General features: G+C 38.7%; 1 protein-coding gene across 1 annotated transcript in view; it reads left to right on the plus strand.

The window, feature by feature from the left end:
- PLXNA2 (plexin A2) overlaps window positions 1-22,523 on the plus strand; it is a 1,613,917-nt gene that overhangs the window by 1,008,666 nt on the left and 582,728 nt on the right. The window contains exon 11 of the mRNA XM_044077136.1: window positions 20,665-20,761. Within this exon, the coding sequence (XP_043933071.1) occupies window positions 20,665-20,761 (97 nt within the window). The remainder of the gene's footprint in view (window positions 1-20,664; window positions 20,762-22,523) is intronic.

Consider the following 22,523-nt stretch of genomic DNA (forward strand, 5'->3'; position numbering starts at 1 on the left):
ATATAAAGGGGAAGGTGCTAGGAAGCATTCAGATGAATGTATGCCTGATAAGGAGACATGTTTGGTACTGAAAAATGAAAAGAAAATGGTTAGAGCCATGTAGTGCCTCCAAAGAACTGTGGGTAGTGAAACGTTAACCATTTACTAGTTTATAATTAGTTCTCTTAGGTTCTATTTATTCTTTTACTGACTGTTAAAACTCCCGGATTGCTGGCATCTGTTATGGGAATAATCCATACCTTTCTCTGCTTCTTTTAAGGAATTTGGTCATCGGTGAGAAGAGAGAAGGACAAGGAGACTGACATGATGCACAAGGCATTACTTAACTGCAAACTTCCCCTCCTTTCTCATCACCTGCCAGCTTGCACTCAGTTAGGTGCTGCTATGAACATTTTCCCTTATTTCAGTCCTTTCTCTGTCATTCACCCCTCTAATCCATCCCACGCTCCACCTTCTTGTCTTCTTCCTTCACACATCTTTATCTGGCCTTCACTTCTTATAACACTAGCCCTCTGTAATGTTCTCCCCCAACAGCCTGTATTAACTCTGTACATAAAAGTGTATGTATCTTAACTCCCATCCTCACAGTCCACTACAATACCACACACACTACTAACCTGTACATAAAACTACATATAAGTTAATCCCCAGCCTCATATTCCACTACATTACTACACTTACTACCAACCTGTACATAAAACTGCATATAACCTAATTCTCATCCTCACATTCCACTACAATACCACACTCCATAACAACGTGTACATAAAACTACATATAACCTAATTCCCATCCTCACATTCCACTGCAGTACCACACACCCTGACAACCTGTACATAAAACTGCATATAATTTAATTCCCATCCTTATATTCCACTGCAGTACTACACACCCTGACAACCTGTACATAAAACTGTATATAACTTAATTCCCATCCTCACATTGCACTACAGTACTACTCCCTGACAACCTGTACATAAAAATGTGTAGAGCATAATACTAACCATTCACTCACTGCTGAGTACTAACCCCCTTATTATGTATGTCATTGTGAAGTTTTTGTATCTTCTACTTAACAGCTATAGTTTGTATTTAGTATTGGTTATATTGCTGCATTGTACTTTGATTTTTGCCAGACACAGCATGAAAAAGGCCCATGTGGATCAGTGCTCTAACCCATTTAACAAATGGTGAATGAAAAAAAATAAACAAAATACAGGTATGACATTATTAGCGCAAAGGCTGGTAATGTAGAACTAAAGACAAATAAAAAGAGGAAGGCTGGACCATGGGTGATAATTCAAGGAGGGCTTTAATGTTAACATCATGAAGTCTTACTTCAGAGAAAAGTTGTAGAGTCTAAAATGCGTACTCAGAGGCACTGGTGCTGTACATCTGTTGAGGAGAGTAAAGATGCTGAGAGGAATGGAAGAGGCTGATTTATAAAGCTAGCTGCAAATAGTGTGTTGTGAAAAAATAGCCTTACTGTTAATTTAATGTGAAAGAAAGCCTTTAACAGTGTGATTTATTCCAAAACATTGGTAGAGTTATTCTATGAATATACATAGAGATATGTATTGGAAAAATATACATCTGTCAAGGAAGGTGATTTTGTAAAGTTTACGCAAAGTCTACTTTTGTCATACAGTAATTTTTTTTTCAGTTTTATGTGAAAAATGGTGCTGCTTACATGATTAGATGGTCAAAAGAAACGGTTGTTGTCTTAATTCTGGTTGAAAAATTTGGAAATTAGCAAAATATTCTGGTCATGTTTAGCAAAACAAAGGCGGTATTTTGACTTTTTTCAGTATTTTACACTGGAAATTTTTAAACACATTGTATTATGATACCTTAAGTTATAAATGTTTATATGCAGTATAAGTACCAAATTCATAAAACATGGGGCTGAGGCCCCCTTCGAAGGACAAACAAAAAGTTTTATCATAACACTGCTGTAGTCACAACAAAATGATTGGATTGCATTCTTTGTTAAATATCACTGCAGAATTTCAAAACAACATTTTTATACTACTGTATCGCTAATAGAAACATGTAACGTGACTTACACTTGTGTGAATTCCCAAAGAGATAATGACATCTGTCCATCCAACATTTTGGTCTCCTACATCTCCATATCTTAGGCTTTGGCATACCATCTTATGACAGATCCACTCCTTTCCCTTTTCTTGCTTTAGTGTGCATCTTGATGAATTTGTTTCATTGCACTACTGTTGGACTAGGAAGTGTGCATAAATGTATGTATGTGTGTGTGTGCGTGTGTCTGTCTGTCTGGAGTACAGGCTTGTAGCCACACTAGTAATTAAGTTGATTTCATAGCAACTTATGAAACCAAGTTATAGAGCACCAGTAATAAAACAAAATGTAGAAAACAGTATTAATTTTCACAGTTAATAAAAAAAAAAACAGTCTTTATAAAAAGGATAAGACCCCCCCCCCCCTTGCAATACCCAATATCCCTTGCATCTCTGAATATACATATTAATTCTAAAACTGGGGAACCTTGTGGGTAAGGAGAAGGTTCTCCATGCTGAAAACTCATTGATCTCACTCACAACACTGCTGTTCAGTTGCTTCAGAATTCACCTAAATGTGATCAAGAAATGCCATTCTAGTTAACATGACTTTAAATATCTATATCCTGACCAAATGAACATGCTCGCTTCCCTACATACTACTGCACGTCTGTTGCACCACTGGAACTGACTAAGGACTTCTTACTGACACAATACCTTCATGCCCATTGTTATTTACCAGACATCAGGCAAATCCAACAATGATGTCCTTCAAGGATGCATCTGCAGTCATCACATATGGGTTGTCCTGCCTCAGGCAGCCCTTCGGTCGGCCGGATTCCAAAGTCTGGGTCTGGCCTCGGCTGATGTCGCACTTTCCCCAACGTCAGAGCGTCTGGGGTATAAAAGCATCAGCCGACGCCATTTTCCTCAGTCTTTCTTGCCGCGTGGTGCCCGAAGCAGAAGCAGTTTGCAAGTGCCGGTCGGCCAGCTCCTGTGATTCAGCTACCGAAGACTTCAAAGCTAAGCACCCCGCTGGGGACTCTTTCTTCCCTCAGACGATGTCAGATAAAGTTAATAATTGTTTAACTTGTGGGAAACAAATACCTCATAAGGATTTCCACTCTTACTGCCTCCCCTGCCCAGGCCCAAACCACGACGTCTCGGCCTGTTCAGCCTGTGCTTCCTTCAACCGACGAACTCTTAGACGTCGGTCGGAGTTTGCAGAGAAATTCTTTGGGGCTAGTTTTGCTTACAAGATGCCGTCGGAGACTCCGACTTCGCATTTAGTTAAGAAACAGAAGGACAAGGACCGACACATGCGGGCCGCGGTTTCGGCTGAAACCACGGTCAGGCCTACCGCGAGTGTCTCGGTCTCGACTGAAACAGAGTCCTTGGAACTTCTGATTACCGAAACCGCACAACCGACTACCTCGGCCCCGGAGGCCCCGGCCGAGTCGGTTATTGAATTACCTTCTGAAACTGGTGTCCAGGAACCTTCCGACACCATTCCTTTAGACAAGTCTACTCCTGCACGTGATGCAGCCAGACCTCCTGCATCCATGTCCATTAAGGCTTTCTCTAGAGCTAAAGCTGCTAAACTTACTAAAGCTTTGCCTCCCAAGGTTACCTCTCAGAGACCTTCTACTGGCTCACAGATTCTTAGCTTAGCAGAGGATCTTATCTCCTTAATTAGAGGTTCTCAACCTCATCCGGACAGGGGCTCTCAACCACCTCCAGACAAAAGGCCCAGCGTTGAGCCTCTGACCTCCACTCCTCAGATGAGTCCACTGATGGCTCTACTCTGTCAGACCACCAGGAGGAGGCTTATTCAGCCTACGAGGATTCTGATGCTGAAGAATCTATTCCCTCGGCCTCCCCTCCTGAAGAGTTTTCCTTTGGAGAGACATTACACTCTATGAGGGAACATTTTCAATGGCAGGGTCAGGAATTCTCTGATTCTAGAAAGAGATTAAGGACCTTTTTACATTTACCTCAGCATAGGCCTTTAGCTATACCTCCTGTTTTGAATGTTATTGATGATGTGTACTCTGATGCTAGTACAGCCCCTGACTCTCTCCCTCCTGCTCCTGCCAAACCTGATAGGTACTACAGGGTCCCAGACTCACATCTACACCTGTACAAGGCCCTCTCTGCTGATCCAGAAACTATTTCCCAGGGCCCAAAAGGGGTTGCAGCTGCCACTGCTAGGAATCCTCTACCCTCTGAAAGGGAGTCCAGAGCTTTAGAGAGATGGGGTAAGAAAGTGTATACTTCTGCAACTCTTTCCATGAGGGCATTAAATTGTCAATTTCATATGATACAGTACCAAGAGTATTTGTTAGATGAATTGCATAAGAAACTGTCTTCTTCTGAACCCCTTGATCGCAAATCCCTTCAGGATCTGGTACATAACTCCCAGTAGGTTAGTAACCATTTCTTGCAGTGTGGTTATGATGCATTGGAAGCTTCATGTAGGTCAGCTATGACAGGTGCAGTCATACGTAGGCATGCCTGGCTGAAGGAACAATCTCTGCCAGACCATGTTAAAGCTAAGCTTTTGGATGCTCCTATGGAAAAGCAAAAATTATTTGGTTCCACGGCTTAAGAGGTCTTAAAGAAATTTGAAGAAAACGCAAAATCTGTGCAAACATTCAAAGACTTTCTGCAAGTCCAACCACCGAGATTCAGCAGAAATTTGCCTACCAAGAATTGGTCCTTTCCGGACTCAGACAGATCACAGAGAGGCAGGAATAGGCGTGCCAGAGGTAGAGGGCAAGCTAGAGGCTCCTACAGAGGCCGTCAATGGCAGCCTCCCAACCAGAGAGGTAGTGCAGGAACTACAACTGTTACACCAGGACAGACTCAATGACTTTCTTTTGACTCCGCCGACCAGGGCTCAATTAGAAGCACCTTTGGGCGGAAAGCTTTCTTTATTTTCAAAAAATTGGCACAGCATTACAAGGGACACATGGACACTGCAAATAATAGACAAAGGATACAGGTTCCATTTCCACACATTGCCAAGAAGAAAAGGCATGCCAGACCTGCCACCAAATCAGAGGGCAGAGGCTTTGAAACAAATTTCCAACTTAATGCAAATGAAAGCTATAGAAAAGGTACCTCTTTCAGAACAAGGCCAAGGATTTTACTCCAGATTATTCCTTGTTCCAAGAAAAGAAAATCAATGGAGGCCTATTCTCGACTTGTCCGCATTGAATACTTACCTTGTTGTGCCAAAATTCAAAATGCTGACTCTACAGCAACTCCTTCCCATGCTGGGCAAGGGGTCTTGGCTGGTGACTCTAGACCTCAAGGAGGCATACCTGCATGTCCCTATCAGACAAGGTTGCAGAAGACACCTCAGATTTCTTGCAGGGTCAAAGCATTATCAATTTTCAATATTGCCCTTTGGCTTATCTACTGCGCCCAGAGTATTCACGAAATCCCTGGCATCAGTAATTGCACACTGCAGACTTCAGGGGATTCAAATTTACCCATATCTGGACGACTGCCTTATACAAGCGGACAGCAAGCAAACTTTGTTAAAGGACATGGATTATGCCATCCACCTACTGCAGGCCTTGGGATATACAGTCAACATCCACAAATCAAGACTTGTTCCATCCCAAAGAATAACTTTTCTGGGTGCGGATCTAGACACAACCACCCAAATGGCCTTTCTCACAGAAGAAAAACAAAAACAACTGACTGCAAGGAAAATCCTGCAGGCCCTGGTTTACATGGCAGCTTGCATTCTTCTCATTCCCCAAGCAAGGCTGTATATGAGGAAACTACAATGGTACCTAAGGAGTTTATGGACTCAGCACAGTCACAGCTTAGAAACTGATCCCACTCATTCCATGCATCTAAAAGGAATTTCTGTGGTGGGCTCAAGCCTGCCAGTCGAACAGTGGGTTGCCCTTCAGCAAGCCAAGAGCCAACCAAACCATCACTACGGACGCTTCAGACCAAGGTTGGGGAGCACACATGGAGGGCAGATGTATTCAAGGACTATGGTCACAAAGAGAGCTGCGCATGCACATAAACCAAAAGGAAATGCTGGCAGTGATGCAAGCAATTGAGGCCTTCAAACCTTTTCTTCATCAAGGCCACCTACTCATAAGGACAGACAACACCACAGTTATGTGGTACATAAACAAGCAAGGAGGCACCCATTCCTACCCTCTTTGCAGACTGGCAATGAATCTATGGGAACTTTCCTTGAAACTCAATATACAGCTGCAGTCCCAGTTCGTGCCAGGGAAAGACAATATACTGGCAGACAGCTTAAGCAGAAATATCATGGATGCACACGAATGGATGCTGCACCCAGACATCTTCTTACTCATAACACAATCATGGGGAAGGCCAGAAATAGATCTGTTTGCCTCCCCCCACAATCATCAACTGAAGAAATTTTGCTCAAGGATATACCATCCACAAGCATGGAAAGTGGACGCTCTCTCTTTCAGCTGGAAAGCTCTAACAGTGTATGCTTTTCCACCTCTCCCACTAATGACCAAGGTATTACTGAAGATCAGGACAGAGCAGCCCAGAGTGATTCTGATAGCTCCAAACTGGCCAAGACAGCACTGGTACCCACTGTTAAAGAGCATGTCACAGACGAAACCGTGGCCTCTCCCCCTATGGCCACTTCTACTGACGCAGCACAATTTCAAGACTCTGCATTCCAACCTGAAAACCTTGCAGCTAACTGCCTGGAAAATACCATGAATCCTCCTCAGGATAAGCTATCCCAGAGAGTGAAGGATATTATTATGGAAGCTCGACGGCCTTCCACAAGGAAGGCATATTCAGCAAAATGGAAAGATTTCACCCAAAAACCCCTTGGAAAAACACCCAAACAAAAAAGGGCCCCTTAAAATTGTGAACAGGTTGGAAATTTTTAACATTTTGGGCAAAAAATAAACCTGGAAAATATTTGGGCCAAGGGGAAAAAAAATTTTTCCACAATTTGGCCCTGTCTTTGTAATGTTCCCACGCAACTCTGTACATAAAAGTGTATGTATCTTAACTCCCATCCTCACAGTCCACTACAATACCACACACACTACTAACCTGTACATAAAACTACATATAAGTTAATCCCCAGCCTCATATTCCACTACATTACTACACTTACTACCAACCTGTACATAAAACTGCATATAACCTAATTCTCATCCTCACATTCCACTACAATACCACACTCCATAACAACGTGTACATAAAACTACATATAACCTAATTCCCATCCTCACATTCCACTGCAGTACTACACACCCTGACAACCTGTAGATAAAACTGTATATAATTTAATTCCCATCCTTATATTCCACTGCAGTACTAAACTTACTATCAACCTGTACATAAACCTGCATATAACCTAATTCCAATCCTCACATTCCACTATGATACAACACCCACTAACAACCTGTACATATAACTTAATTCCCATCCTCACATTCCACTACAATACCACACCCCCTAACAACGTGTACATAAAACTGCATATAACCTAATTCCCAACTTCACATTCCACTGCAGTACTACACACCCTGACAACCTGTACATAAAACTGTATATAACTTAATTCCCATCCTCACATTGCACTACAGTACTACTCCCTGACAACCTGTACATAAAAATGTGTAGAGCATAATACTAACCATTCACTCACTGCTGAGTACTAACCCCATTATTACGTATGTCATTGTGAAGTTTTTGTATCTTCTACTTAACAGCTATAGTTTGTATTTAGTATTGGTTATATTGCTGCATTGTACTTTGAGTTTTGCCAGACACAGCAGGAAAAAGGCCCATGTGGATCAGTGCTCTAACCCATTTAACAAATGGTGAATGAAAAAAAATAAACAAAATACAGGTATGACATTATTAGCGCAAAGGCTGGTAATGTAGAACTAAAGATAAATAAAAAGAGGAAGGCTGGACCATGGGTGATAATTCAAGGAGGGCTTTAATGTTAACATCATGAAGTCTTACTTCAAAGAAAAGTTGTAGAGTCTAAAATGCGTACTCAGAGGCACTGGTGCTGTACATCTGTTGAGGAGAGTAAAGATGCTCAGAGGAATGGAAGAGGCTGATTTATAAAGCTAGCTGCAAATAGTGTGTTGTGAAAAAATAGCCTTACTGTTAATTTAATGTGAAAGAAAGCCTTTAACAGTGTGATTTATTCCAAAACATTGGTAGAGTTATTCTATGAATATACATAGAGATATGTATTGGAAAAATATACATCTGTCAAGGAAGGTGATTTTGTAAAGTTTACGTAAAGTCTACTTTTGTCATACAGTAATTTTTTTTTCAGTTTTATGTTAAAAATGGTGCTGCTTACATGATTAGATGGTCAAAAGAAACGGTTGTTGTCTTAATTCTGGTTGAAAATTTTGGAAATTAGCAAAATATTCTGGTCATGTTTAGCAAAACAAAGGCAGTATTTTGACTTTTTTTCAGTATTTTACACTGGAAATTTTTAAACACATTGTATTATGATACCTTATAAATGTTTATATGCAGTATAAGTACCAAATTCATAAAACATGGGGCTGAGGCCCCCTTCGAAGGACAAACAAAAAGTTTTATCATAACACTGCTGTAGTCACAACGAAATGATTGGATTGCATTCTTTGTTAAATATCACTGCAGAATTTCAAAACAACATTTTTATACTACTGTATCGCTAATAGAAACATGTAACGTGACTTACACTTGTGTGAATTCCCAAAGAGATAATGACATCTGTCCATCCAACATTTTGGTCTCCTACATCTCCATATCTTAGGCTTTGGCATACCATCTTATGACAGATCCACTCCTTTCCCTTTTCTTGCTTTAGTGTGCATCTTGATGAATTTGTTTCATTGCACTACTGTTGGACTAGGAAGTGTGCATAAATGTATGTGTGTGTGTGTCTGTCTGTCTGGAGTACAGGCTTGTAGCCACACCAGTAATTAAGTTGATTCCATAGCAACTTATGAAACCAAGTTATAGAGCACCAGTAATAAAACAAAATGTAGAAAACAGTATTCAGTTTCACAGTTAATAAAAAAAAAAAACAGTCTTTATAAAAAGGATAAGACCCCCCCCCCCCTTGCAATACCCAATATCCCTTGCATCTCTGAATATACATATTAATTCTAAAACTGTGGAACCTTGTGGGTAAGGAGAAGGTTCTCCATGCTGAAAACTCATTGATCTCACTCACAACACTGTTTGCTGTTCAGTTGCTTCAGAATTCACCTAAATGTGATCAAGAAATGCCATTCTAGTTAACATGACTTTAAATATCTATATCCTGACCAAATGAGCATGCTCGCTTCCCTACATACTACTGCACGTCTGTTGCACCACTGGAACTGACTAAGGACTTCTTACTGACACAATACCTTCATGCCCATTGTTATTTACCAGACATCAGGCAAATCCAACAATGTTAACCCTACTGCATGCCATCTTTCAGAAGGATCTGGTATCAATTAGGAATGACCTATATTTCTCCAGAAAGTGGTGCCAGCATTCTCCTTAAGTCAGTCCATCCAACTTGATGATTTTAATTTTTTTGGCCTTTTCCCATCTGCATTAGTTTTTGCTATTCATTGGTGAGCTGTCAATTGAAAAGTGCCACTGTGAACAGTGACTTAGTTGAATAAAATGTCAGTTTTTATGACTCCAGCATGGAAATTCCAGCTTCAGTGCTTGCATCAGAAATCTGTACATTATAAACATCTGTGTCATTGCTAGTTGGTCTATGATTATCACAGTCAGCAGGCAGTAATGCTCAGCTCATGGATCCAGGAGTTGGGTCTCCATTTAAATTGCGGTCATTCAGGAGTCCACCTTTTGACAATCTGTTTATGAGTCAACCATAAAACACTGAGGATGGTCACCAGTGGTAGGTATCAGAGGTTCACACTTACTGTCAACTGATTTACCTAGAGGGGGGACCCCCTTGGATCAGTCACAGGTACCCTCACATCATCCATTTGTATTTGGACAGCCCCTCTGTCCAGTAGTAACAGACATTTCAACCAGCTACAGACAAATAATTATTCATTTGGTCTCCAAGATGCACAGCATGCTGGGTATCTAACACGGACTGAAAAGCATATATTTGGTGTGTTCTTAAAATTTTCTGTAAGTCAGACAGTTATATAGTCACTTGTAAATAGTGCAGGTGACAGACAGTTATATATTCACTTGTAAATAGTGTCGAAGAGAAGTCTTAATTTTTTCATGGAGGTGAATTCACAAGTTTGGGACAAAGTACTCTACCTGGTGTAGTATTGTGGCATCAAAAGATTAATTAGGACAATTCTCCCCTTCCTCCTCCCCCACATGCAATGGCTGGAGAGAAAAAAAATCCCAAGTTAAAGTTGAAGAGAGAATAAACTAAGTTGTAGCACTCAAAAGGCCAGCTGTGATATTTGTACCTGTTACTTAGTGTAGTTTAATTTATGTCAAGGATTTAACTCTGGTGCCCATCATTGTCACTACAGGGATGGATGATGCTTTTAGACGGGATTCTCAAAGAAAACTACACATATAGTTTAGAAATCACTTGTTTTATTTCTGATGATGACACTGTAGAAATTGACTCTATTGAATTTACACCTGGGGTGACCCTTGTCTGTGGGAAATGAGAAGGATTTGACTGTGACTAGGTAGAAGAGTAAGCTGTGCATGTGATAGTGTTCATTTTAAAAGCAGGGACACTGAGGCACTGTGATACTACCCATGTCCTTGAAAAAGTATATTTTGGGTGACACAGGAACCTGACATAGATTCAGCATAGCGATGGGCCTACTTTTGTTGCTGGCAGAAACATTACTTTTATCTCTGCAGCACTAGAATGTAATTCCATTCATCTTCTCCTTGGCACTGTAGGAACTGCTAGCACTAGAAAAGTCCCAGGGATGTCAAAGCATTTGACATTTCTTTGGTGAACTGCATTCTGGCTAGTAATAACACAAATACTTCAGCAGTGGCCTGCTTGCATTTGTCAGCAGGTATGCCCAAAAGAAAGCTGTGAGCTCACCTTTAGGACACAGTCTCTGATCAAAGACCATCAAATTACATTTCCTAAAGTTTTGTTTCAGCAGTGTTTCCAGTTGTTTTATTTTATTTTATTTATTTATTTATTTATTTTGCAAAGTAACCAAAGTTGTCACTAGAAATGTTAGATTTATATTGTAGGAGATTCTGTTCTAGTAGAACCCCCTACATGTGTTCTAAACTACTAATATTAAACTGTACGTTTTTAGTTGAGATACTATTAAAACAAACAAAAAGTGTACAGTACGTCTGGGTGAGTTTACAACTTTGCTGTTTTGTGTTTAACCTTTTATTTTGCTTATGATCTCCACGGATGTAGCCCATCTCATTCTCTAAAATGTTTACAGAACTACTTTGGTTTGTTTGTCTTTTTGGCTTTTCCCGGTTAGGGGTTGCCACAGCGAAACTCCAGTCCACTAATGATTAGCAGTCGATTTTTATGGTGCTGAGTTGCCACCCTGACGACCAACCTTCAGGGAAGGCACGCCCATTCACGCATGTTTTTCTGAGGCCACTCGACCGCGGGGACTCCACACATAAGGCACTCCAGCTGAGAATTGAACAGGAGAACCTCTTGCTGTGAGGCAACAACGCTACCGCTGTACCACCAAAAAACCTGAAAAAAAGATGTAGAATGGATTGGCACATTTATAATGAACAGCCATATGTATAACATGTATACAGTACCTTTGAGCTGGATAAAATTAATTTAAGGTGTGTACAATGAGTAACATGCTTCATGTCTTCTTGTACACAGAATTTAACAGTAGCATCATTGTCTGCTTTAAATAGCAATAGTACCTATTTGTTAAACAGGCAGACCCACTGGACATACAGACCCATTGGACATACAGAAACTTTTCCGGGGTGAATCAAAAACAACATCTGGTTAAGTGACTTGCTCAGAATCACCCAGCAGGCAAATGGAGGCCATGAGAATCAAACCCATGATTGTTGCAGAGTTCAGATCAAGAAGCACATCTGCTTAAACCTCTGCATCAAACTACTTCTGATGTTCATTTGTTTAGAAATGGTTGTTGAAATAATAGGGTTTTCCTATGGTTTGCACCCAATCTGGCTTCCTCGCAAATGTAATAGTTTTCATGTCATTGTCATGTATTTAAAATAGAAAAGATAATAATTTAACTGTAATTCCCTTTAACAATAAATGCTGACATTATTCTGAGAAAACTGCCATGTGTTGTTAAACTTTCTCTGTGTGCCATAGTAACAGCTATGCAGTTACATGCATTCGCCTCTTCAGTTCATGTCAGTACTTTCATGCAGTGCAGTATATGGTTTAAAAATGTGTAGCAGACTAATTTGCATTCCTCTCAAACACACAGATTTGTTGTCTAGTGCCAGAGTATTGTTTCGCTTATGATAGAACTAAGCAACAGACAAAAATGACATCACAGCCATGAAACCACACTGTAGTACAGAAAAATCAAAATCACTCACTCGTATAACAGAAGATCGAAATGGATGGAATGCTGATAGAAAATGAATCATCAATCAGGAAACAGAGTACTGCAGTAACTTCCAATTTAAGTTCAGCTCTTAGCCTTGAACATTTCTTCTACCTTTACTTTCCAGGTACTAACATGGCTGTATCATAAATCCATGCATAGGATTGTAGCTGTTAATACCAGCTGACCTGTGGCAGTTTTTGAACTGGTGCAGTGATGGTTAAAGGGGGTACTGACCTATTCCTGGGTGAGAATTTGTATGGCAGCATTTCTTTATCAGAATTATGGGAGAGAGATTTACTTTGTAGCAGTTCTAATGGTTGCATTGATACAGAAAGCTAGTGGTTATTTTGGTACAAGAAGGTCATCTGAGCTCAATGTCTCTGCAGAGGAGAGACATACTAAAAGTAAATAAATAGGAAAGGAATGAAAATAGAAGGGCTGAAAGGTGTGAATGAAATGTATCCCAATATAAAGCGAAGAACTAGAGTTTCTGCTGTTTTTATAAACTGTCACAGAAGGTGTTTAATTATATTGCTGACCTGCTGAAGATGCTTTATCTATGAATTCCCTGTTTGTGGCTGCAAGGAATGTCTGAGGGGCTGGTGAAGAGGGGATGAGGCGGACTAATTTACACCAACAAGATAAAGAAGAATCACAGTGCTGTTATCTGGAGCTGTCAAATTTCCAGGCTGTAGCAGCTTTGCAGAATTTACAATGAGATTTCTCTGCATCCAGGAAAGAGAGAGACGGAGTGGAGGACACGTGTAGGATGACAGATTTCTGCATGCTAGATCGAGTACATATGGTTGGCCATTGCAGTACAGTTGCAGGGAGTAAACCGCTGACCCTGAATTGTAAAAAAAAAAAAAAAAGGAAGAAGGCCGGCAAGAATTGCCAATGTTTTCATTTTTGGTAAATAAACGAAGACATGTTTTCAGAGCTGTCAGTATTTTCCTGACAATGTGTGTTTTGCTTGTTGGGTTCCTCATTGTAATCTTATTGTAATGGAGAAGAAGTTAGAAATGAAGATTGACAGCTTTACTACAAAATGAAAGAAATCAGTTCTTGCCCTGATTTCATTATCTTCATGAGACTATAAAACAATGAATTTGTGTGAAAATGGACTTCGTTATACTCATTGTATTTTAAGTACTATTTATTTCGGAGTCTAAGCTCCTGCGCAATTACAATGATTTTGTCATATGTATCTGTTTTACACACCCATTTAATGTTTGAAAAGTCCCACATCATTCCCCCTGTGCCACTTTAAATGCTATGAAATGCCATGATGCTATGACCTTGAAGGAAGTATTGGGGAGGGAGATGTATGCGTCTCAAATGTTCTTCAGTGAAATACAGTTTGTTAGAATAGATTTGGTGGATTATGTTTTGTCAGGTCTATTTAGAGATCAAGTGCTATATCCACTGTAAACAGGCTATATCCAGTGCAGAGAGTGATCAGGGACCTGACAAGAATGGAGTTCTTCTAGCTCTTTTACAACAGGAGCATTGCTCTTGTACTTTTTTCTACTGATATTTGAAATGAACTTCTCAAGTTAGTAACGGAATAACAGTTTCTGAATCTTTTATCTTAAAACTGGATGCTTCCATCAAAAATGTCCTGTATTTTTGCAGTTTATATAAATCATTTAGTTTTTTATACAATAGGTTAAGTAATCCTTCAGACCAATTCTTTTCAGTAGACTTTTTCACAGTTTCTGAGGTCAGACTTCTTTACTTTTCTGAGTAGAATGTTCAACACTATCCTTGGACATTCACACAGTTTTAAGCCTCTTGAGCAGATATGACCTCACTTTAGGTGGTGGTGTTGGTGATGAAGTTTATCTTTTCCCCACCTTCTCCCATCCATTAAGCTGGAAAATCCAACAACATGGAGACAAAGTAGCTGAAGGTAAACTACATTTTCTGGTCTTCGGCTGTCTGAGATCTACAATGCTGTCTGTGTATTACTTGATTTGCCATTCTTTGCACATAATAATTTCATTAATCATGGGGTCTGGAGACCTGAGCTGTTTATCCAGCTCTGAGTTGTCAGTGCCTTGTTTTGTACTCTGTTGACAGCCAATGCCTGCCTGCCTATATAGGTAATGTAAAGTTTTAATGTGGTCTTACAGCTATGTATAGTGTGTTTTTGAATAACTTTATGAAATGGTAAAGGATAACTTTGGTTGCATATGGACTTAAATTTCAGCTAAGTAGTCAGAAAGGAACAACTAAGGCAAGTAAATAAATATTCCAATTTTCTGTTGCCCATTAATTAATTCATTTTAGTGTTAATGGATTGAACAAATATCAAAGATCCTGCTGTTGCTGTGTTGGTTGCATACTTTAGCAATAATCCCAGAATGTGGAGTTACCCACGGTTGTTTTGGTTTGGTGAGGAGAACGAAGCAGTTTAATAACACCCAACTAAAAATCATTTGTAACACCACCTAGTAAACTCTCTTCTGCTAATAATATTTCGCACTCTTAACCCCGTAAGAAATTTCAGGTCTTAAAGATGTAATATATGTAGAAAGATTGTATAATTATTCTAGACAGTATGTGTAGTATTATTCCTGTAATGCTTTTTTCCATTTGTTATGTAATGTATTATTTCATTTACTTGCTGTATTTGCAATCCTTTGTCTGATTTGCTATTAAAAGTATAATTTTCTTGCCTATTTGGCTTCGATTGTACCTGAAAATAAACTTCAGACCAGTGTACCTATTAAGAAAAATAGAATTTAGACCAGTATGCCCACTGAAACTCGTGTTGAATTAAACCACAAACTTTTTCTTAAGAAAATAAAACATATCTGAGGTATAACTCGAGGTGCTCTAAGCTATCATTTTTATTCCTGCTGCCAAATACTTATTGTAGAATAAGAGTAGCTATAGTTAAATACTTATTGTAGAATAAGAGTAGCTGTAGTTAAATACATTGTAGAATAAGAGTAGCTATAGTTAAATACATTGTAGAATAAGAGTAGCTATAGTTAATTACTTATTGTAGAATAAGAGTAGCTATAGTTAAATACTTATTGTAGAATAAGAGTAGCTAGCTATAGTTAAATACATTGTAGAATAAGAGTAGCTATAGTTAAATACTTATTGTAGAATAAGAGTAGCTGTAGTTAAATACATTGTAGAATAAGAGTAGCTATAGTTAAATACATTGTAGAATAAGAGTAGCTGTACTTAAATACATTATAAAATAAGGGTTAGGAGGGTGGCCTAATGGATAAGGTGTTTGCCTTACAAACACAAGGTGCAGGGTTTGAGTCTCACAAGGAATAAGTGGCTAGGCTTAAAATGGCTCACAAGGGCAGTTAGCCTAGTACTAATCTATGAATCTAAGGGTAGCTATAGTAAAATACACTTTCTTTTCATACATGGTATTTCCCTACCCTCTTATAGGTTCATAGTTAAGTACTAGGCTAGCTGCCCTTGCAGGCCTTTTTGGGCTTGAAATAAACTATCCAATTTATTTACAGATTGTCCTTACCCAGCCCAAGGTTGATAATTATATATTACCATTAATGAGAAAAACTGGGCTCATACCATGGATAATTTGAGGGACCCATGCGTGGGATAAAATATTTAGGGGCTGCCTCAGCCCATTAGTAGCACAGGGGGCAGTCCTGGGGTAAATTCTCTCTTTTCCATCTATAGATGTAAGTTGTGCTTGAAAATGGACAGGGATGAACTTTGTTTTTTGTGGATGGGAGTCTGTTCCACAGCAGCGGTATTCTCTACAAGATATACCTGTCCCTCCAAACCATTCTGTTGATGTTGCAGAAGAGTTTTATATCCCTAGAATGAGTATGTCTGATGCCATTTGACTTGCTGATTTTCAAAGGTCCATCAGTAATAGGTTGGAGGATGCCTTGTATGCCAGACACAGGACACCTGTTAGCAGTCCTGTAGGCTACTGACTACTGAGTCCAGGGACAGGGCTTTAATTTGGCCCACAGTAAGACATGTTGTTCGGGCCTTGTATCCTTTTGATTAGATATCTGTGTGTTATAAACCTCTACCACTCCTAAGAATTAATTTTTTAACTACTTTATTTATTTTTTCTTATCTCTGCCTTAAGACCCTTTCTTTCTCTCTCTAATTATACATTTTGTTATGAAACTCTATGTAAAGTACCCTAACTACATTTTCTTGTTATTTAGTTTTGTAAATTATTTTTTTCTTCCTCTTTCAAAAATCTAAAACATACATAGCAACTATAAATAGAATTTACAGTTATCTGCCTTTTAACTGATGTGTGGCACAACTTGCATCTGTATCTATTTTTAGGGTATTTGGATGGGTAAGCTGTCTGGTTAAATATATTTTATATACCTTATTTTATTTCTACTTTATTTTCGCTACTGTTAACTTTCTGTTCTGCTTTTTTCCTTGGGCATCTGATGAAAAAGGGTTTGTTCCCAGACACTTTCCCATCAATGACTGAAAGTAAGTCAATAAATAAATAACATGGCCTATGATGTCAGCATATAGTAGCGGTTCTTGAAGTTCTTAACTTCTACCTGATTAAAAACTGTGACAACAGTCTGTATAGAGATATGGTTACCGTGGGAAAGTACCATCTGTGGTGCTTCACTGGTTTTGAGTGTTCATAGCTGACATTGTTAGACAATGTTTGTATTGATTGTAGTATAGACTTTCATAGCTTAAATGTTATTTTTCCTGGTTTTGTTTCATTTTTTTATGATTGCCTGACATCCTATGAGTTGGTCGTCAGTGTGGTGATGTGGATCCACAACAGACAATGCATAGCTACAGTTTGCCATCTTCCTATTATACATTGTGTCAGAGTCATTGAAGTCAGTGTTTCAGTCATTGTAGTGAAGATTATCTAGTATGTCATTCACTCACACTTTGTTGACCAGATTAGTTCCATTAGGCTAGCGGCCTGTTTTTAGGAGAAACCCAAGGTGGTATTTATACTATTAGGGAAAATTTGGTTAGGGTGCTGGGGAACTTCCTCTACTCATTTTAGGATTTTCCTAACAGTTAAAGTCTGGGATAAGTAATATGTATCCTTTAACTTTAAGCCTGTTTGGGAATGTATATGGAGTCAAATTGTAGGCAAAATCTTATTTTCCAAACTTTACGCTACACATTCTGTGATTGTATGCAATCTATATGCAACACCCACTAAATTGGCTTCTTACTATCTAGTTTGTGTAAATATTTGTTTTGTGAACATCTGGCAAACATTGACATTATGCATGTGTTTGATTTTGTAAACCATTTAAATCATTATGGAACTATGTAAGTATTAAACTAAAACAATTTTATGTTATCAGTCAATGTTTATTTTGTTTTCTTAAACAAAACCCATCTTTATTGAATTATTCCTCATGACAAAGGCAATAATACATTTATATAAATGAAAACAAACCATATTGACATATTTTCAGTTGCAAACATTATAGGTCACATATAATCTTCTGTACAGTCATTGTCAATCAAAAATTACACAGCTTATTCAATTCCTGCCTTCCCTTAAACCCCATTCCTCCTACAAAACATTATTTGCATTGTTGCTCTCACAATGTAATTTGTTCCTACCCTTTTGTAAAGATCCTACTTCCATTTCTGCTATCTCTGTTACTATATTCACTACATCTAATACAGTTGGTTTAGACTTTGATTTCCATTTATTAGTAATTTCTTTTTGGAAGCCACTAGATATCTATTCAGGTAATTCAGGTCCTGTATCACAGCTCAAATAAATCATTTTCCTAGTTACACCAGTTTGCTCACCCAGTATTTCTGATAGAGTAGTCTGCAGGGATTTTTTATAAAGTCTGCCAACTCATTACACACCCAAACATTTGTTCCCACTTATCTCTTTGTTCCCAATCACTACTCCAACATTTGCAGTCTACCTGAGGAAAAATTCTTGGGAGTCTGCTTGGAGCATAAAAATATCCGTGCTACACTTCCATGCAAAAATCCTAAATCTTCTAGATTTTGTTACATATTTGGGAGGCATACATATATCCCCCTTTGTTATCATGGTTCCTTTGCCAATTTTCTCCAGTAAATTCTAGCCCCCTCTTGCCTGTTTTCTGTAACCCTAATTGCAGTTTTCAAGCCATGTTATATTTTTTGCTTAATCTATATCAAGAGGTAAAATAGATTTTGATCATTATTTCTGTAGTGTGAAGAGTTTATATAAGAAATGGAACATATTTCATATTTTAACAGTTGATTATTTTATCAGCACCATTATGATGTTTAAAATATTAAATTTAAAAAATGTAGACTGGCAAGAAAGATATTATTTTAAATATACCTTATTTTAAATTATGTTCATCATATGTTTGCTGTAATACATTTAGGACTGATATTTCTGTTGACATCCATGTTTCTCATATGTTGTCTGCTGCCCTTTTTGTATTATTTTCTCTTACGTCTGTGTTTTAAAAACTTAATAAACAGAAACTTTCAAAGTCAGTGTGATTTAATTAAACAAAAGAAAACAAATAAAGAAACAACTACAAATTAAACATAAAAAAATACTAATACAAAAAGTGCCTAACAAAGCTTGATATAGGTGGGATTTCACTCCCATATCTTAACTATGAGGTAACTCTATAGTAGAATTGGGGGGGGGGATTCCAGATATTGTGCAGGACTCCTTTTTGTTCACATAAATTCAACATTCAGAGTATCTGCTAAACCCAGAGTTTGGTATTAGCATCACATATTCCAGGCTTTGCAAATACATTATCTGACAGGGCACCAGAGGATATGGTGCAGTTCCCATTAAGGTTGCCCTCTTATATACTGAGATAAACTTTGATTGAACGAAGTAAATCTCATGGCATCTGTTCAACCTGAGGTTATTTACAGCAGTGATCTGTCACTAAACTGTTAAAAATCTGACATCAACTGTAGTTCATTACATAAAGCATGGATTTCACTGGGCTTTAACTGCACGTTTCATACATGTGATCACGGTCCTTTATATTACTGGAAGAAGTTATCAGAAAGAGGAGTTTTTTGGGGCCACGTAGCCTGATGACATATGCAGTACATTTGCAAAATTGCAGAAGTTATAATGACTGTCACCTGACTCCCAACTGCAACATGCTGAGAGGTAGACTCTGTCTGTTTAAAAGTTGTGTGTAATGAAGTGGTTAGTCTGAAAAGAATTTCGTAGTACAGCACTTCTGCCATGATATGACAAGACCATCTATTGTAATGGCTGCAAATGCCTACAGATAGTATTTCTCATGCAATGTACCATTTTCAGTAAATATAGGCTGCGCACTATTTGTGTTTTATATTTCTTCCATTAGTATGGTCATATGCTTAATTCATGACAATACCAACCAGAATCCTCTTGTTGTTGTTGTTGTTGTCGAGAGTAAAAACCTTTGTTATGGATCATCGTAATGTAAACGTTGTATACATAGCTGCTGAGCTGCCTTCTGAAGCGTCAGTCCCTAGAGGTAATGGCCTGAATACCACATAAAGGACCGTACATGCAGTGTGGCTGGGAGCTCTGACGCTGCAGCATTAACATTCTCCATGGAGAATTCCAGTAACAGAACAACTCTTCTGAAATGAAAGAAGGGAACACCCTAAATCAAAAATTGTCCCCTCCACAAAGCTATTCAAGCTCCAGTAGATCTGCTTTTAGTGTTTTTTTTTTCCTTCATCAGTTTTTGAGTACTGTTTCAGATCTTCAGTGTTTGGTTGTAACACTGATGTTAGGTGATGGTTAGTATAACTGAATGTTCTGTTAGGTTGTGCTTCTCCCCACGGATTAGTCCTGGGTTGCTCGGCTTTTCCCTAAACAGCCACTGATGTGTGTTGAATGATTATTTACTTTTTCTGTTAAAATATCCCTTAAAAAATCAGATTACTACAAAAATGGCAAAATTCAGTCCCAGCAAGCATAGAGCTAATGTGTTTGTTCTTTTTTTTTTTTTTTTTTTTTTTTTTAATAAAAACAACATACCTGCTGGTGACCATCTTGAATTGAGTTCCTTGAAATTATTTGGTGTTCAACCGGATAAATTGAGTCATTTCCTCCTTTTGTTTTTTAACAGTACTCATATGATGGGATGGATATAAGCAACCTGGCTGTGGATTTTGCAGTTGTCTGGAATGGAAATTTCATTATTGATAATCCAGAAAGCATCAGGGGTAAGAAAATCTGCATGCTATTATTTATTGTGTTTATGGCTGCATTAATCAAAAATGATACAAACCTTTGAATAAAGTGCTTTTGTTTTTTGGCTTATTTTTTTTTTTTTTTTTTGTGAAAGGCCTTTGCCAAGGAAAGGTAAAAACCTGATTAAGTTTGTAGCATTTGGGTAACAGTGAACTCTGTGATGCTTCATTCCTCCTCCTTTTCATTTTTCCACACTTTTTGTCTCTATTCTTTATGAACCCATAACAGGATCAGTACACCCTGAAATGTTTCACTGTCAGTCTGAAAAAAACTTTAATTCATTCAGTAAAGAGCAGAGAGTTTGGTGGCTAGGGTACTGTCAGTTACTGAAGATGCAGACAGGTTATTCTTTGTGCATTGAGTCATGTGGAGTAGCTGTGCTTGGCTATTGGTAAGTTTTCAAGATGTGTTATGTTCTTTGGACAACTCTTGCTTTTCTTCATGGTGCTTTGGGAATCTGGATGGCTACATAATGCTGAAGATTGTTTTAAAATACCAGTGTAGAATAAAAATGGATACCAAGAGTCCAGATACCTTTACTTTATCCCCATTGTCTACCACTACAAATGATATGTTGATAGTGGGGGACAGGAGGCTTACCTGAGATTGCACTTTGGCTGAAGCGTATATGTCACTAGTAGGACTCGGAAGAAGATTTAAGTTGCTGCAAGAATCAGTGCCAGTATTACACCCCTACACCTTTGGCACCTGAAGTCATGACCCCTGTCAAATTGCTCCTGGGGGCAGCCACTCCCTTTGCCCTGCCGTGGCTACAGTTCTAGTGAGGTCTGCAGGTTTTTAGTGTTTCCAAATATCAAAGGTCAGCTCCCCTGCCCTGCTCCCAATTCCTTCCCGCCCCCAATACCTCTACATTTATAGTAATTGCAACCACACCCATAGCTCAACCTCACGTCACCTCCAACAATCACAGGTCCTCAAGTCAGATCACATTATACCACACCCACTTGCTCCACCACAAAATACTCCCAACCACTCTCATTCCCACTAGGCATTATTATATCACCCCACACTACTTACCCATCCACATAATGCAACCCTATAATTTCTATCTACAGCTCCACCCAGAACCAACTTAAACTTTATAACCAAGACTATCACACAACTAAGTCTAGTCTGTCTTCTCATAATTCTTTATAACTCCACAAGTTATCACTCTAGCAATATCCCTAAACTTAGTAGCACAACACTATATTATGCACTCTCATGTACAGACACCGCACATTATAATAATATCTGCCCACAATTGTTCAAGAACTACATAACAGACCAATTCAGAACTAAACACATACACTATCATTCCTATTCCAAAAGAACACAATACTTTCTCACGCTCATCACCAAACTCCAACATCTGTATCACCATTTTAACACCAGGCTCACCATAAGTGGGGACATCCAACCCAACCCAGGCCCAAAGTCATCCTGTCCAACACAAACTGCTCCAACACAAATATCAGAACATAACACCACCACTATCTTCACCCCTGGGCAAATCAACAACAGCAGCAAAACCAGCCATCTTTTAATGCTAAATATTAATATTAAAAGTATCAAAAATAAAATACCTGAACTCCAGGCCACAATAGCACACTTCTCCCCAGACATAGTTGCTTTAACAGAAACCTGGCTAAATAAAAACACAGCTAACTCAGGAGTTCTCCCTACCGGCTACAATATCATTAGACAAGACAGACCACTTCGTAAAGAGGGTGG

This window comes from Protopterus annectens, chromosome 7.part0 (assembly GCF_019279795.1).
Source record: "Protopterus annectens isolate FY-2018-M chromosome 7.part0, PAN1.0, whole genome shotgun sequence".
NCBI lineage: Eukaryota > Metazoa > Chordata > Ceratodontiformes > Protopteridae > Protopterus > Protopterus annectens.